This window comes from Anopheles moucheti, chromosome 2 (assembly GCF_943734755.1).
Source record: "Anopheles moucheti chromosome 2, idAnoMoucSN_F20_07, whole genome shotgun sequence".
NCBI lineage: Eukaryota > Metazoa > Arthropoda > Insecta > Diptera > Culicidae > Anopheles > Anopheles moucheti.
In genome coordinates this window covers 34,746,241-34,762,577 of record NC_069140.1, presented here as the reverse complement: position 1 = coordinate 34,762,577, position 16,337 = coordinate 34,746,241, and the positions used below count along the sequence as shown (strand labels likewise).

Below are 16,337 nucleotides of genomic sequence, written 5' to 3'. Positions count from 1 at the left end.
AATCCACTCAGCATAAACTAACCGAAACGGGAGAAGACACCGTCACGACAGTGTGTTTCCACCGAGGAGAATAGTTGATTAAGTGGTAGTGGTAAGATTAAAACATTGCTGAAATATTTCCCATTGCGACACTGAGTTAATGCGATACGCGTTAGCCAAATGTTGTTGGTGCTGGTAAACACACCGAACTTGAAACTGAAGGCGGTGGAAAAGCGTACTTCCAGTAACGAAGTTCTATTGTGTTTTTCCATCTGGTATCCGTATGTTAGTTTACAAAACATCAGTACAAGACAAAACGATCACATGACGTTCAAAGTTTTGTTTTAATGTTGGAATAACGATTTTAATTTAAAATTTATATTAATTATCAAATGGCCCAAATCTTATAGCTCCATAGAAAAAAAACGAAGATTTTTTTCTTGGAATTATTTTCGAGCATTTAAAATAACAGGTGGGCTGATAATTGTTTGGCCTAACACATTTATCGCGCTAGAAGATTTTTATCCATATCATATTTCGTTTGTACCAACCTTCAAAGGAATTCTGTCCAAATTTGACAGCACTCGGACGCAACTTTTGTGTTTTGAGTAATCATGGAAAAGAAGGAATTTCGCGTGATGATAAAATATTAATTTTTGAAGGGGAAACATATAGTTAAAGCCAAAACTTGGCTTGATGAAGAGTATTTGGACATTGCTCTACCAAAATCAACCATCAGATATTGGTATGCTAAATTTAAAAGTGGTAAAATGAGCACTGAAGGAGGTTAACACAATGGACGCCCAAAAGAGGTGTTTACTGACGAAAACATCAGAAAAATCCACAAAACTATTAAGAACACCCATAATGTGAAGCTGATCGAGATAGCTGACACCCTAAAGATGTCTAAGGAACGTGTTGGACATATCGTTCACGAGTATTTGGATATGAGATAGCTCTGTGCAAAATAGCTGCCGCGCGAGCTCACATTTGACCAAAAACAACAACAAGCTGATGATTCGGAGCAGAGTTTGGAGCTGTTTAAGTGAAATAATTCCGAGTTTCTGCATCAGTATGTTACTGTGGATGAGTGTTGGCTTCTCCACTTCACTCCAAAGTCCAATAGACAGTCATTCGAGTGGACTGGACGCGATGAACTTGCTCCAAAGCGGGAAAAACGTAACATTCAGTTGGCAAGGTTATGGCGTCAATTTTTTGGGATTCGCAAGGAATAATCTTCATCAACCATTTTGAGAAAGAAAAGACCATTAATAGCGACTACTATATCAAATTATAGGAGCGTTTGAAGGACGAAATCGCCAAAAAACGGCCGCATTTGAAGAAAAAAAAGTTTAGTTTCGTCAAGAAAACGCACCGTGCCACAAATCAGTGAAAACAATGGCAAAAATTAAAGAATTAGGCCACGAAATGCTTCGCCACCCACCGTATTTCGTAGATCTGGCTCTCAGTGACTAACTCCATTTCTCAGATCCCAAAAGGATGTCCTCTGAGAAGAAATTTTCGACGGATAAAGAGGTGTTCGCCGAAACTGAGGCCTTTTTTGAGGCAAAGGACAAATATTACTACAAAAAAGGTATCGAAAAATTTAAAGACCGCTAAAATCGGTGTATCGCCTTTGAAGGGACGTATGTTGAATACAAAAAAATAATTTGGCCAAAAAAAAGTGTTTTACTGTCATAGGCCAAACAATTATCAGCCCACCTGTTATATTGTTTTATCGTTTCAAATTCAGATAAGTTTGCATCTCTTTGCAAATTATTTCCAAGGATCTAGGGCTATACTGAAGATGAAAACTTATAACATCATAACCCAAATCGAAGTTTAAACGTCTAAATAATTACAAAGGACAAACACACAATTGTGATTTTCATTTACCTTCTTTAAAACGAATTTTCTTGAGCAAAAATTGATGCTGTCAGTGTGGTGGAATTTACAAGAGGTAACTCATTATATGCTGCTATATAAGACAATACCTAGGGCAATTTTTCACAAAACATTTTAAGAACTGTTATATATATGATTTAGACCAATTTATTTAGCAAAAAGAGGGTACGCGTCCTATGTCTATTGTAGACAAATTATTTTTTGTTACTTTAGACTGTTTAGACAAATGCCACCATCCAACTCCTTTAGAGTATGGTTTCCTTCAAGAAAAATCAATACATGAAACAGATAAAGGAAGACAAGTAGAAGGATGCAGCACGTTTGTAACGAAAATTTATTTCGATTTTTCGCCCTCCCAACAAAAAAAAAGTAACACAACCGCATAAAGACACCATCCAGTAGCGTATCCTATTACGACCATTCCATACACGATAAATCACACTGGGGGTAGCAACAAAACCAACCGAACGACTTCATCCTACTTCGTACAATGTTGTGTTTGCTACAATGTAAGCAGCCACCGGTCGCGCACCATCCCGTGGAGATCCTTGCAAATCCCTAGTCCTACATTCCTCGCGGGCCCATCCTCATTCGGGGCCCTGCAGTGATGTGTTAACGCACAGCCGACACTACTTTGGCAAAATTCCTAGCCCGTTTCTATTACATCCGGATATGCTCGGGCTAGTGTGCAGATCAATGTCCGTGAGAGGCTCTTGGGATATATCGTACAGCAGCCGGGGGTTCCGTTTGCTTGTATTTCTTTTGCCTCGCCTATTTGTTTGTGGGCCGTGTGGCCGATCGAAATATTTTCTACGCTTAATCCGCTGCCCGCCACCAGGGTTGCCATCTTGCTGAGCCACACAGCATGCCGAACCGTACAATACGCGAACCGACGGTACCGGTGCGTTCCACGTGAACCTGCCCGCCACTGGAATAGGGAGAACCACAGCGAGCGCATGCGACAGCGGAGATTAAGTACGTGCAATAAATTTTTAATATTATTTCCACACATCCTTACACAAGCTTCATCGGACGGTCACCGATGAACAAATGGCCAAGCGCCGTTGTTACATTGATCCGCTGCGTCTCTTCCGCGTTCCTCGGGCAGGCACAAACAGTGGTGGAAAGCTTTTTTTTTCTGTTCTATTTTCCAACCAGCTGAAGGCACGCGCGTGTGTGGCAATGACTCGATAGATTTTTATTTCGGTATCTGAATGACAGCGTGTAAATCCACCATCGCAGACATCTCTCGGGTCGAGTTGCTGAGAGCAAACAAAAAAAAAAAAACAATAGCAGTACACGCCTAAGCTTCCCAGTCATGCAAAGGCGGAGTCTCTTGGTCGAGTTTCTTTTGTTCTCATAGTCAAATTTTGAGTCAAGTTTCTTTCGAGTAGACAACCGACAGGAAGACGAACTTCAACCTTCACGCACACACTCTCACCGCATGGTATATAAAGCGGCGCGTAACCACGCCCGCTTCAGTCGCCCGGCGGCTTTTGCAGCGTGTGGACCTACGCCGGGTCGTAGCAAAAATATGATTCTATGCAAAAAAAAGGGGGGTGGGGGAACTAGCACCACTCTCTGGCTCTCTCGTGAGAGCCGTTATCAGAGAATGATACTCTTTTTCCCCATACTATTTGCGTGGCGATAGTGCTGTAATGAAAGAGAATATTGGATTAAGTCGGTCGAGCAGCAGCAATAGGTACATCCTTCAGGGTCGCGCGAGTAGCTTGGCTCACGTGCGTTGCTAACGGTTTATAAACAAAGCCTAACGGGAAGGATTTTTGTCATTGAAAATTTTGAAAAACATTCAAATGGCTTGGCGATTGGCTGTTTTTAAATAAAACATAAAATTTAAGGCATTTTGAAATAATTTTTGCATTGCAAAATAACGAAAAAAAGTTTAATAATAAGTGATATAAGTTTTAGAACTTTTCAAACACCATAGAAAGATGTATTATTTTATTCTTTACATTTTTGTAGAACATCATTTTTATCTATCTCTGCTACTTTTCTAGTTATTCTTAAAAATATGTAAAAATTATGGAAAAATCACCACTAATATGTATAGAAAAACTACATTTCTTATTCTTAACCACTTTGTAGAACAATGTATGTATCTAACACTTAAACTTTTCCTGCTATTGTTAAATACTCCCGTGTGTTACCGATCGCCACAAAGCAATGTCTTTGAATGTATCAAATTATGCCTAGTTTTGATCATTGAATTTGTGCGCTTGTCCTTCAAATATCCTAGGAAAAAGTGTTCCAATTGTTTAGTTAAAGTGTTGCCAATACTTTACAACCGATGGTTTAGAAATAAATAATAATTTAAGTACGATTAAATGCAGAAATCCACACACGCCAGTCAGTTGGACGCTTTAAATGAGAGGTTGAATATGTGGGCTTCGAGCCGCATATGCTGAGCTGCAAGGCGCGTAAGCTGCAAGGACAAAATTTTACTCTAGGTCGGCAGACGCGAGCACAGTACACAGGTACCTGTCGACACACGCGTTATCGGTCTGTCGCTTTGAATGTGTTCGCCTATGCGTACATAGGCGCGTAAGCTGCAAGGACAAAATTTAACTCTAAGTCGGCAGACGCGAGCACAGTACACAGGTACCTGTCGACACACGCGTTGTCGGTCGGTTGCTTTGAATGTGTTGGTGCGTTGCGATATCCGTATACGCGCGATGGAGGGCGTGGATCGCGTACCGTGATTTTGCGTGTGTATCACGTGTGTGTTCGATTTTTTATCTCGCGTCGCATGTAGGCCAGAACGAGAGATCCGAATAAAAAATGGATGGGCGTGTTCGAATTGCTCACTGGGTTTGATTGTGCTGCACAAAGCTTAATCGAATTGGGTTTCTCGCTGCCTACGTGCGTGACATGCTTAGGAGTAGCATTGAGCTGCGTAAGATAAGACGTTCGGTGTATCCAGTGCGTTGTGGTTTATTGAATTCTCCATTAGAAACACCGTAAATGATTTCTTCTGAGCTGTCACGAGGTCATGATACACCACTTTCGATTGAATTCGAAACCAATGTGTTTCAAAGAACATTTATTCGGCTTATGATGTAGTGCTTATCAATCGGGTGGCTTTGACTGCTCATTCAATGGTGTTCTCGGTGGTTAGATTATTTTTCCCCAAAAATGCGAATGTTCGCATTCTAATCACACAACTACGGAACTTTTACCAACCTGGCACATATTGTTATGATTGCTGGTACCGTAGAAACCATACACATACTGTATCCAGCTCACTCCGTCGCTCTCTTTCTGCCACGTTTGCATCAACGGTTGTACACATTTGCTCTTGTGAACAACCATTTGTACAGTGGGTGACTGACGATTAAAAATTTAAACACTTCCCAACCGGGTGAGCTTACCGCCGCCATCACACTGGCACGAAGAAGAAGTTTGCTGTACCCGCACCCCAACCTTGAACCGTGTGGAAACGGCCATATGTGTATGCCGCCATCAGTCTTGCCCCCGTTCGCACAAGGATGTTTGTTTGCTTGCCGGTTTATTTGTCTTCCGTACGTCCTTCTGCGTACGTGACTCGCTCTGACAGTGTTGTAGGCCGGACTAGAATGTGTGGTGGGTGGCTTGCCGGGCACATACACGCGGCACACACACACACACACACGCATACCTACTTGCATGATCCACTACACCTTTGTATCCTTTCTTTGCCTGATGGAGGCGGGGTGGTCTTGCAGGCTCGACGCTACGAGTCTAGGCAGGACGGTTTTTAAGAAAGCTCAAGTTTCCTCGCCCATTCCCCGGGATATATGGGATGGCAATGGGTTTTGCATGCATGAGTGAAGTGGAAGAAAACGATACAAATACTTAAAAGTGAACTGTTTTCCCGCTGCAACCGCCGTTGGTTAAACATTTACCGTTGCGGAGTGGTGGCAGTGGAGTGGCCCTAGCTAAAGAAGGTTGATCTGGCGACTCCGGGAAGGAAGATGTTTGCAGCAAAGCCGTACCATTCTGATGGAGCGTTTCGAAGGCATTGTTTTAGACCAAAACCAAAAAAAAAACACCAACAACACGTTCCGGTTGTGCCGAGTCCTTAGTCATAGGCTAATATTGAGGCCGGTGTGTAAGTGGTCGCTTTAAAAGCCAACCACTGCAAGGACTGAGATCTCAAACTCAACGGCACCACGCACACACGGACGCTTCCCGAATGGTGCTTTAAATTAGCTAAGCTTTTTACGCAGCCAAACCAGCAGCCAAAGATATGGACAAAGTATTCCCCAGGACACACTCACACTCACACACACACACACACACCCAAGCTGATTGATAAGGAAACAACAAACAACAAGGGAAAAAATCGTACGTTCCCTGCTATCGATTATTCAAACGCTCGCTTGAAACAGGTAGAATGATTTATTTAACATCATTGAAGCTATTTCTGGTGCTTCTCTTCCTTTGCATGTGGCAATCGAGTTAACAAAAATGGGTAATGTTTGCGGTACGGTATGGCGCTATGTCAACATACGATGAGCGATGCAGGCTTCCCGCTGGAAAGAGGCAATTTTTCACAAACTTATCTGTACCCATCAGGGATATTGCTTATCCAAACGGTGCTCCATCGTTGTAGGGATAGCAAGTATAAAAATACGTATATATTTACGCGCACGTGGCAAAGAACGTGGAAAATTGAAAACTTTTCCTGAAGGAATATAATGCACATGGTATGGTTTCCTTTTCATGTCTATTTTAGACCACTTTGGCAATTGATATTTTATTTTTTTCTGAATGTGAAATTTAGTGAAGCACAGTTGTACGTTTGTGGGTGGAACCTTATTAATTTTTTTAATTTAAATTAACTATAATGCAGCTTACATTCGAAAAGATTAGATTTTTTATATATCTTTAGTTAAACAAGGATAAAAAAATGAAAACTATGTTCCGATGTGTTATCACTAGACCTACTTAACCTCGCATGTGTCTGATTTTTTTGAGGTTCAAACAGACAAACATTCGATTCTGAAGTTCGAAATTCAAATTGTTTGATTATATTTGAATTTCGTTTATCAAACAATCATCACTAAAAAGCGTTCTTGTTCCAGTGTTAAACCTAATTGTCATTCGAATATATTCTTCTCAAGACGATTTCCTGTCCATGAGCTTAAGGTCCAATGAAATTGAAGTCTGTTGTACCGTAGAAGCGATCGTTCACGATCGTCATTTGTCGCATTTTATTGTAATTTTGACGATCGTAAGAATAAAATGGCATACCAGTTCTTATTTCACTAAAACATATTGCTTGTGAGTATGAAACTTATTGATAAAAACTGCCAAAGATGCTGAGAAGAATATTTTAGCTCGTATATGCAAAAGGAAAATAGGACGACTCGTGATAAGGGTTAATTTAGTCAACTTTTTTCGAGGTCCTGTGAAATATATTTAGACTCCCTTAGTTGATGGCATGTAATTATTTTGCCTGATAAATACGAACATACGAACATAAACATAAAGTTTATGAACTGTTTCCCATAAAATATGCTTCAATTTACATATATTACTCTAAAAAAGACCAAATAGTACATCATCGTTTAACCCGCATATCGCTACTCACCTAAATATTATGATCCACTAGAACAATCCACTAGCGTTGCTCATCTAATGCAAATCGAACGGTGCCGTGTTACTCTTCTGCAAGCTACAACCAAAGGATACCGATGGTAGCACAAAACACCAACACACACACGCACCCACACACCCACACACACACACTCACAATCTGCCCCGTATCTGGATTCCTCAAGCACACACGCCACCAAACGCACCAAACACGCAACCGTTGAGATGCGCGGGTAACTATATTCGGGAACTTTGGGCTTGCCTTTTCGTTTTACTTTTAGGTTCCGGAACCTTTCCAAATTCCGTCGTACTGCGTGTGACTCTGGTAACACGGTAACTTTTGTACGCAGAGCTGTATATCGATCACGGAAAGTTTGGTGCAGTTTCACTTCCTCCAGCAGCCAGCTGCGCTAATGTTTGCTGTTACGAAGATGCCTTGCTTCGTCACAATTCGGTTCGACTGATGTTTGCAACACACACACACACACCTGAATCACACACTAGCACGGCAGAATAGAACCACACCGACACGCGGGGAAGCAAGCTAAAATTAAATAGAAATTCTCTAATCATTCAATGCGAACGATGCAAAATTGTTATCCTTCTGGCCACCAGCAGGACTGTTTGCTAGTACTTCTGACCCTCGTTTGGCTTAGCGAGCACGAAGGACGAACCACGTATCTTCTCGCGCCTCTCCGTTCGGTGCTATGAACTTGAACTTGATAACACTTGCTATATACACCCGTAACGGAACGGTACCGAACCATCAAGTCACGATTTGAAATTCACAATAAATCTCCTCCTTGTTGGGGGAAAAAATATTTAAAACAACGACCAAAATCTTTGCAACCTTTTAGGAGGTACCGTCCACGGGTTGGGTGTTTGAAAAAATACTGTTACAAAACAATAGAAAACCAACCGGAGCAGCAAGAGCAACCCGTCAAACCGATGTATGCACACTGTACCGCTAGGGTCGCACAGTACATCCGTATCCGTATTCAACTGTTCGACTGACTGAAAAGGACATCCGAAGTACGTACCGATTGACCCACGGGCGACACAGCAACGGCAAAGCTGCTGCTTCCAATTTTCACAACTTTCCCGCTCTCTCTCTCTCACACACTCTCTTTGTTTCTCTCTTGTTCTCGGAGTTTGGTTCGGGGTTTTGCAACTACCTTGAGAACCAGCAATATCATGCTGGTAGTTTTTCCTTTCTCTGAAGGATTTCGAATACGACAGGGAGGGTGGTGAATTGGCCCACTGAGCACATAACCAAACTGGAGAGTGAGAGAGAAACATCGAGAGATCGTTAGACACGAGTAAAGCTCCGTGTTAGGCTCCAACTCACCAACCCCACCAACGGGCGGGGAAAATGAAAAACAACTGGCGAGCGAAAGCGAAGTACACCACCGACGTTACCCCAACCGCCAGTGGGAAGGAAAAGCGATTCCCTGTTTGCAGCAGTGTTGGTAACCGTGCCTACTGTGAAAGACGAGCCTTTCAGGGCGGGTGGTGGCACAACACATGTGGCGAGAGTTTTGTGGGCAGCACAACATTTTTGGAGCAAAGTTTTCCGAGCCCACCGGGGGCCCACCTTCGTTCGCGTGTTGAAGATGAAACCGTCTCGGAGCAACTACAACTACTGCAGTGGAGTTGTTCTTGCAGATGATATGTCGCAATCGAGACGCGTGTATTGGCTACCCCGTTTAGCTTCATTTCAACACGTATTTGTCGGTTTATCGTTGCATTTGCTAATGATTTGCAAATGTGAAATGAATGCAAGACACCGAGCAGCAGCTTGCAATAGAAACAGTGGAACATGCTCCATTTCCTGTCGGTGTTTTAGCGCAACGTGTACGCATCGCACGCAGGACTTACCGTCAAGGACACGGTGCGTAACAACCGTGGCCATTTCCTACCCTGCCGGGATCGTCGCTGTTTGCCCTGGGCAAAAGCGTTGTTTATGATCAGCTCGATCCACGCCGCATATTGTGCTTGGGTGCGCTCCCTGAACCCTTGATATCCCAGGGGTATTAGTGGGCATTTGGTGAAGAAAGCAAGCAAAAGCAATGAGTTACTACCAACCGCGCAACAAAATAGCAATCATCATCATCGCCATCCTGCGGTGATTATCAAGCACCTCGATGAGAGCACCATTTTTCCCAGCGTCTCAAGGTAGAAAGTACTTCACCGTGTAAGAAAACCCCACGTTCAATCAAACCGAGAGCATGCCCATTAGGGACAGTTGCTCGTGTGGAGGAGGTTTGTGGAAGTGTTGATCCGGAACCATCACGGAACACGTTTTGGCTTTGCTTCACATCGAAGCCGGAAAAATTGCGGAGGCTGCACGTAAAAAAAAAAGCAAGACTGCCGGGTTTTGTTCCGGTGTGTGCTCGGGATGGCCACAAACACGCACACCAACAACAACCGTGGGAGGGATGATTCGAGGCTTTACCGCAGGACTAATGGGAAGGGCATCACTGGCAGGCCTCCCTCCCGTGAATCGAAGCTAGTTCTGTCTTCGCAATGCAGCGTTCCGCCGGTTTGGGGTTCTGTTGACTGGGAACAAAGCGGAGCGTGAATGGAGTGGAGAGCTTCCGTAAGAAAGAGCAGGCAGGCAAAACGAGAGCGGCAAGGAGCCAATAGAGATGTCTTGCGAAGGATATGCGGAATGGTTGAGGTTTTTTTTTTTTATAATAAGGTTTTTTTTCCGCTGGATACCATGACAATGCGTTACGGCCCATGGTACGGGAACGGAACTGTTACCAAAATATGCCGACTTTCCTTCCTTTATTGTGGTTTGTTTTGTATGATTCGTTGCGACCTATATATGACACAAGGTGTGAACAAATTTGCGTACACACAAGCGCTCAAGGCACTGGTATGCGATGTGCAGTACTGCAACACCGAGACGCAATAAAGTAACCTCCAAAACCCTACGGATACATCACCGACTGTGCGTTCGCACTGGCCCTTTTACCCACACGCGCGCTACTACCTTGCAGCACATCTGCTTTTTTCCCAAAAATGAAATAAAAAAAAAACCTTAAGCGAAACCCCGTCAGGCGCTGCCGTCGAAAGCGACACAGTGAAGTTTTCCAAGCACACGCGATTTAGCTACGACTGACTTCGTTCAGGACCTTTTCGCCTCACACTGGGGAACGGTACAGCAGTTCGCCTAATCTGTCAGAGCGAGATCTCAGATGAAAGTCCAGCACAGTCAACCACTCGCGTACTTAGCACACGCATGCACCACACAACCGCTTCACAGCGTGTACAATCTCATACTGGATCTCTTACCCGTTAGCGTTATATGTGGCGCCGGATGCTACTCGGTCAGCGAAGGGTAGTAATGCTTCAGCAGTAAAAACAATAAAATGTTACACATACTCACACCGATGCGTTCATTGCAGAATTTCTCATGCACCGCTCGCTCTCTTTCTCTCTCTCTCGTTCTCTGCTCTCGCGAAATGTGTCCTTTAAATCGACTCACCGTTGTTGGTGCTCTCGTGTAGGATACTCGAACGCTGTTGAGTAAATGCTATTAGATGCTGGAACTCTTTAGAACCGGTACAGGAATGCATCTACTTAGTAGTAGGTGGACCACAATATTATCAAGCTAAGCACGGAATGCACTAAGTTGTGTTTACATTACTGCGTTTAACGCTCCATTACTAGCAGTTGTTTTGCCACAGCAAGAAAGCTCCGTATAACTGCAGCGTTGGTCCTGAGTGTGTAAAGACACAGCCTACTATCCCCAGTCGAATTCTTGCTTCAGTTGTGGTGGAAGAGGATCTAAACTAAACATTAAATGCTGGGCACAGCATGCTCCTTTACAACGAGCTTTATTACAAAGCTACTAAAGCTTACATACTCTTAAACCTAAAAATCCGTACCAGTTCATTTGGTAGAACATTCGGCAGGTTATTCATTGTGAGCTACTTTAGCAATCTATTATTAATCTACGATTTGGAGAGTGTCTGTCAATCCAAGAATGTAAACGATGCTGTTATCGGTCTTGTGTCAATCCTTTAAATAACTTTTAAACGCTAATTAAACTAAAAATTAAACAAACAAAAGCACACCGCACAGTGTTTATAAAATGTCAAGAGAGTATCCCCACAGTGTGTCCTGTGTCCTTCCTGGAAAGGGGAAATTGACGCAGGATCTTATTCTACCGTTTACGATAGGTCGCGCGCGCTCTCTCTCTCTCTTTCTCTCTCTCTCTCCCGCTCTTTTACACCAGTGTTAGTAAAAGCGCTTTATCTCCGGTGCTGTTGTGCAGCACATACCAAAGAGCCCAAAAAGCCGTAACATTCTTCCGACTTCACATTTATGTTTATACCAATCTGTCCGCTTTGAACGGATCGGGAATGCAACGAAAAAAAAAAACGCGAACAATGACGTCATACCGCAAAAGCAATGACGTCATTGCGAACATGGGCCAATTTTTGCAATAGATAGTAAAAGTTTTCGTGCCGACGGCTGGTATGGGGTTGAATGCAGGCACGCTTAGACAAAAGAAGCGATGCTGGATGGAAACATGATGGCTTGAGGCGCCAGTGGAACTTTTTGTGTTCGTGTTGATTTATTTTCCACGCAAATATCCGACACGCCGTAATTACATTGAATGGATTCTCCTTTGTGTTCTACGTTAGTACATTTCTGAAAATATATTCCAATATATTCCTTCCCAGTGTTTGTCCCTTTGCGTGATGTCGGCCTGTCTGGTTCAATATCAGCCACAGGTGCACACCTCACCATCCAGATATCAGACACCAAACAATTGTCCAGCTTGCCAGGTGCGATACGAGAATAAGCTTTATCGAAACCTAACTCTAATCGCCATCGGCTTATCTGTTTTCGCGATTCCCACCTGCCACCGTAGGGAATCCGTTGCGCCCTATTCACTACTAAAACCACCCAAAATCATGCCCATGCGGTTCAAAAACAAAAATGTCACCAGTACGATAAGGCGCCACCCGCAACGCGTTGCTTGGCTATCGGGGTACTGAAAATTTCCAACCGATAATGTCGCAACCTATAAAGGCTACCTTCTTACCAATGGCGGGGCTTATTTGTCCAACGATCGGTGGAAACAGTAGGTGATTTTTTGTTTTGTCGGTTTTGCCACGGTCCGGTGGTTGAGAATAGGGTGTGTTCAACTGTTGTGCTGTTTTTAATTTCAGCTTGCCCAAACCAGCACAGAACCAGCACAAAAAATGCGTACCGGACTGATTGTGATGGCCGTAATGGCCTTTACGGCTACCGTCGGTGTAAATGGTGAGCGTTTTGGTGTGGTGTAACTGCGTTCGGGCAGCATCCAATGTGATCTGTTTTGCTTTTGTTCGTTGCTACTTTCCGCCAGAGGTCGCTGGACAGAATATCATTCTGGATGCAATCATGCGGCGCATTCTGGAGAACTTGCGTGAGATGATGCGTACGGGTAATCCGGAAACTGGCATGCCTGTTTTGGCTCCGTACCACAACCCGCATCTCTTCATCAATGCCAGCTTCGGGGGTTTACTAGAGTATGAGACGTTACACGGTGAAACGCGTGCAGATACACTCACCACTTCCACCACCTAATTCGTCTTACAGCTTTGAAGCACACTTCACCCCGATGAACATTGTCGGGCTGGATACGTTCACCGGCAGGCTGCAGGCCGAACTGTCGACGCTAACGTTCCCGTTCGAGTTCAACTTCGCGGAGCTCACGGCTAACGGGTTTTACGACGCAAACGGTCGGCTGTGGGGATTGATTCCCATCTTCGGCATCGGTGATTTCTTCGTGCGTCCGCGCAATGTCGTTGCGACCGGGTTTGCCACCATTGCCGACAACGGCCACGGCTTCCTGATGCTGTCCAATTTCTCGATCAGCCTGCAGATGGGTTCGCTGGAAAACAACATCCAGGGTTTGCTGCTCGGTGGCGATCTGTCGGATCTGCTCAATGCCGTGATTCAGGACATTGTCCCATCGGTGCTGCGTAACTTCCCGGACGGTATGACAAACCTGCTGAATGCGCTGATCATTCCGATCGCGAACCGTTTCCTGGCCACGCGCACGATGGAGGATCTGTTGAGTTTGCTGTCCCCGTAAGCGTGAGCGGCGTTGAACCGGTACGGAATGATGTTTGATCGATGCATATAAATAAATGTCAGCTGATCGTGCTTTGTACGGTAAAGGAGTTTAATTCATCGCAAACTAACTTGCTAACAACTCTTTTAGGGGTGATTAAGGCATTTCTTTGTCTAATGATGCTTCAATAACATTTCTTCTCGTTTTCCCCAGTTTCGTGCTGTTTTGTACAAGGGAATTGTTTGTTTAAGCAACCTATAGCACAGCGTCACTTTGATAACCGTTTCAAACGCGATATCTTCCGTCTGCGGTAGCAACGATAAGATTGTAAAACAAAGTATACTCAAAATAATCGTTTTTGCGCCGATTATGGGTTCAAAACATTAGGGAATTGTGCGTATGCGTGGTCGCGTTTCAGTATAAATCACGAATTCGACTGGTCGAATAGTCCTTGTCAGCTCAAACCCCAACCTTTTTTATAGGTAAAAACGATCTTTTTTTAAGCTGTGCAATAGGATCTTTCATTTGTTTATTGCATATTACTTTGGCAGAATGTTGCCTTCTATTTTTCAATTCAACTCACCGTGTATGTGGCCGTACATGAACAAAGGGCATCGTTGAGCAGAGGGGGGCTCGCGATTTATCGTCTTCTTACCCCCAACGGAAGCCTAATCAAACGGCTGACTTACGATAAGGTATCAGATTGTAGCTCGCATTCCATATAAGATACGATCAAGCGAATCAACCTTTAGCAGTCTTTAGTAAAACCTCTGCGAGTGAAATTCGTCGTTAGGCTCACATTTACAGAGAGTTCCTCCAGTGAAGCGTATTATTAAATTGTCTCAATGGGTCGTGTGTTTGCTCTGCTGGCACTGCTGGCAGTCGTCAGCCATGCTGCTGTTATACCACTCCCGACACACCGCCTAGAAGCGCTTAAGCCAGACCAACGGGCAACACTCGACGAAGCTTTGGCACAACTGTTGGAAAACATCCGGGAGCTGCTGCGCACGGGTGATCCGGAACGCGGCATTCCCGTAATGGCTCCACTGCAAACCGAACGGCTTGACGTGGACCTAAGCCTGGGCGGATTGCTAGAGTAGGTCAGAAGAGTATTACTCGCCACGAGTGCGGTGCACGATTGTACTCCAATGCCATTCTTCACCGTTCGCAGCTTTACCGCCATTTTGCGCAATCTGTTCGTCGATGGGTTGGACCGCTTCCAGGGTACCCTGACGCTGAACGTCATACAGATGGAGTTCCGGTACGATTTTCTCTTCCCGGATGTGGTCGCACGCGGCCAGTACGATGCAAACGGACGGCTGTTCGGGTTGATTCCGGTGTTTGGAATTGGCAATTTTAACGTTGCACCACGCGATCTTCGCATCCAGGGAACGGCACTACTGCGTCAGTTGCCGTCCGGTTATCTGCACATGCCCGAGCTGAATGCCAACGTGCGGCTTGGATCGTTGCAGGTTGTTTTCGAGTTATGATGTATCACACCCTTTTCGCTTATTTGAACGTTTCTATTTGCATTTCATCGCCCACAGAACAATATTGAAGGAATGCTACTCGGCGGCGAGTTATCTGATCTGCTTAACGTGATCATACAGGATCTAGTTCCTTCCGTGCTGCTCAACTTTGCACCGGAAGTGACAGAAATTATCTCGCGCGTTGGCATACCGATAGCTGACTCCATTCTGAACACGATGACGCTGGACGATTTGTTCGCATTGATACCGTTGAATGAATAGACGAGCTGTGCTGTGGTGGAAAACAATTTGTTCGTAAATCTAAGCTTGATGTGAAAGGGAAACAAAAACAACTAATGCAACTCAAAGGTGAATGGGATTAAAGGTTTTTTTTTTGTTTAAAATAGTCGTTTACTTAACGTATCTTCATTTCTGTAGAACAGGTGGAGAAAGAACATTTGTTTACTTTGTTATCAGGTGCTAAAACCGCGGCTCGGGTACTGCACGTGGCTACTGCATGAGTACTCTAAATTGTTCTACGTCAAGCGCCGTCGTATGCCAATCCCTTATCCCGGCCTATGTAGCGAACGCTTCAACAAACTCTATCACAGTACCATGCCTCTTCTGTCCAAGTGGACGAACTAAAAGGACTTTACGGACTGGGTTTGTCCGGTGTCTCATGATGTGACAAGCCCACCGGAGCTTGGCGAGTCCAATATGTTGTAAGACAGTGAATTCGCCGTACAGCTCATAGAGTTCGCCATTGTAGCGGTTCCTACATTGTTCTTCCACATATACGGGGCCAAACATGCCTTTGAGCATCTTCCTCTAAGAGGATTTCGTCTATTTTGGACAAGGTCTATGAATCAACTCTACTTCATACGTTCTATGCAGTATAATCTTCGTTCGAGGTGTTTTGAGTGTAGTAGTTCCCTCAGACTGTAGACTGCCGATTTTCGATTCAAGATTGGTGAAGTTTTCGACGACATAGGCGCTCACCTATTTCTACGTCACCCCTGCGTAAGGAAGGATTGTTTAGAATGGTCGCAAGTGGTGCCGCCATCGTCTTAGTTTTGTCCTCGTTAATCTCCGACCCGAGATTATCTGCCGCCTACTTAATCCTTTAGTAAGCTTGCGGTACGTAGGAATGCCGTAAACCAATGATGTCTGTGTCATCATCGTATGTCAGGATCTGGATTGAGTTATAGAAGCGGATCCCCAAAGTTGGAGAATAGACCATCTAGTCCATCTCCTTGGTGGTAGCAAAGCCCCACCAAACCGGGTGTTGGACCCTGAAACCCCGGGTG

At 44.4% G+C, this 16,337-nt stretch overlaps 3 protein-coding genes across 3 annotated transcripts in view; 2 read left to right on the top strand and 1 right to left on the bottom strand.

Annotated features, from left to right (window-relative positions):
- Positions 1-7,714, bottom strand: part of LOC128299460 (acetylcholinesterase) — a 71,115-nt gene extending 63,401 nt beyond the window's left edge. The window contains exon 1 of the mRNA XM_053035435.1: positions 7,478-7,714. The gene's annotated coding sequence lies outside the window, so the exon portion shown is untranslated. The remainder of the gene's footprint in view (positions 1-7,477) is intronic.
- A 4,808-nt stretch (positions 7,715-12,522) lies between these two features.
- On the top strand, positions 12,523-13,582 carry LOC128298744 (uncharacterized). The gene is made up of 4 exons (XM_053034523.1): positions 12,523-12,587; positions 12,686-12,765; positions 12,851-13,013; positions 13,084-13,582. Exons 1-4 carry the CDS (start codon positions 12,547-12,549, stop codon positions 13,580-13,582), a joined length of 783 nt encoding a protein of 260 aa, XP_052890483.1. The 5' UTR covers positions 12,523-12,546.
- An 824-nt stretch (positions 13,583-14,406) lies between these two features.
- LOC128299033 (uncharacterized) lies at positions 14,407-15,312 on the top strand. The gene is made up of 3 exons (XM_053034870.1): positions 14,407-14,657; positions 14,733-15,033; positions 15,109-15,312. The coding sequence occupies exons 1-3, from the start codon at positions 14,407-14,409 to the stop codon at positions 15,310-15,312; spliced, it is 756 nt and encodes a 251-aa protein (XP_052890830.1).
- Positions 15,313-16,337: the final 1,025 nt, after the last annotated feature.

Coding starts and splice junctions, on each gene's coding strand:
- LOC128298744 (XM_053034523.1), top strand. CDS start 12,547: ATGGCGGGGCTTATTTGTCCAACGATCGGTGGAAACAGTAG. Junction 12,588..12,685: donor ACGATCGGTGGAAACAGTAG/GTGATTTTTTGT, acceptor TGCCCAAACCAG/CACAGAACCAGCACAAAAAA. Junction 13,014..13,083: donor AGCTTCGGGGGTTTACTAGA/GTATGAGACGTT, acceptor TTCGTCTTACAG/CTTTGAAGCACACTTCACCC.
- LOC128299033 (XM_053034870.1), top strand. CDS start 14,407: ATGGGTCGTGTGTTTGCTCTGCTGGCACTGCTGGCAGTCGTCAGCCAT. Junction 14,658..14,732: donor AGCCTGGGCGGATTGCTAGA/GTAGGTCAGAAG, acceptor CACCGTTCGCAG/CTTTACCGCCATTTTGCGCA. Junction 15,034..15,108: donor TGCGGCTTGGATCGTTGCAG/GTTGTTTTCGAG, acceptor CATCGCCCACAG/AACAATATTGAAGGAATGCT.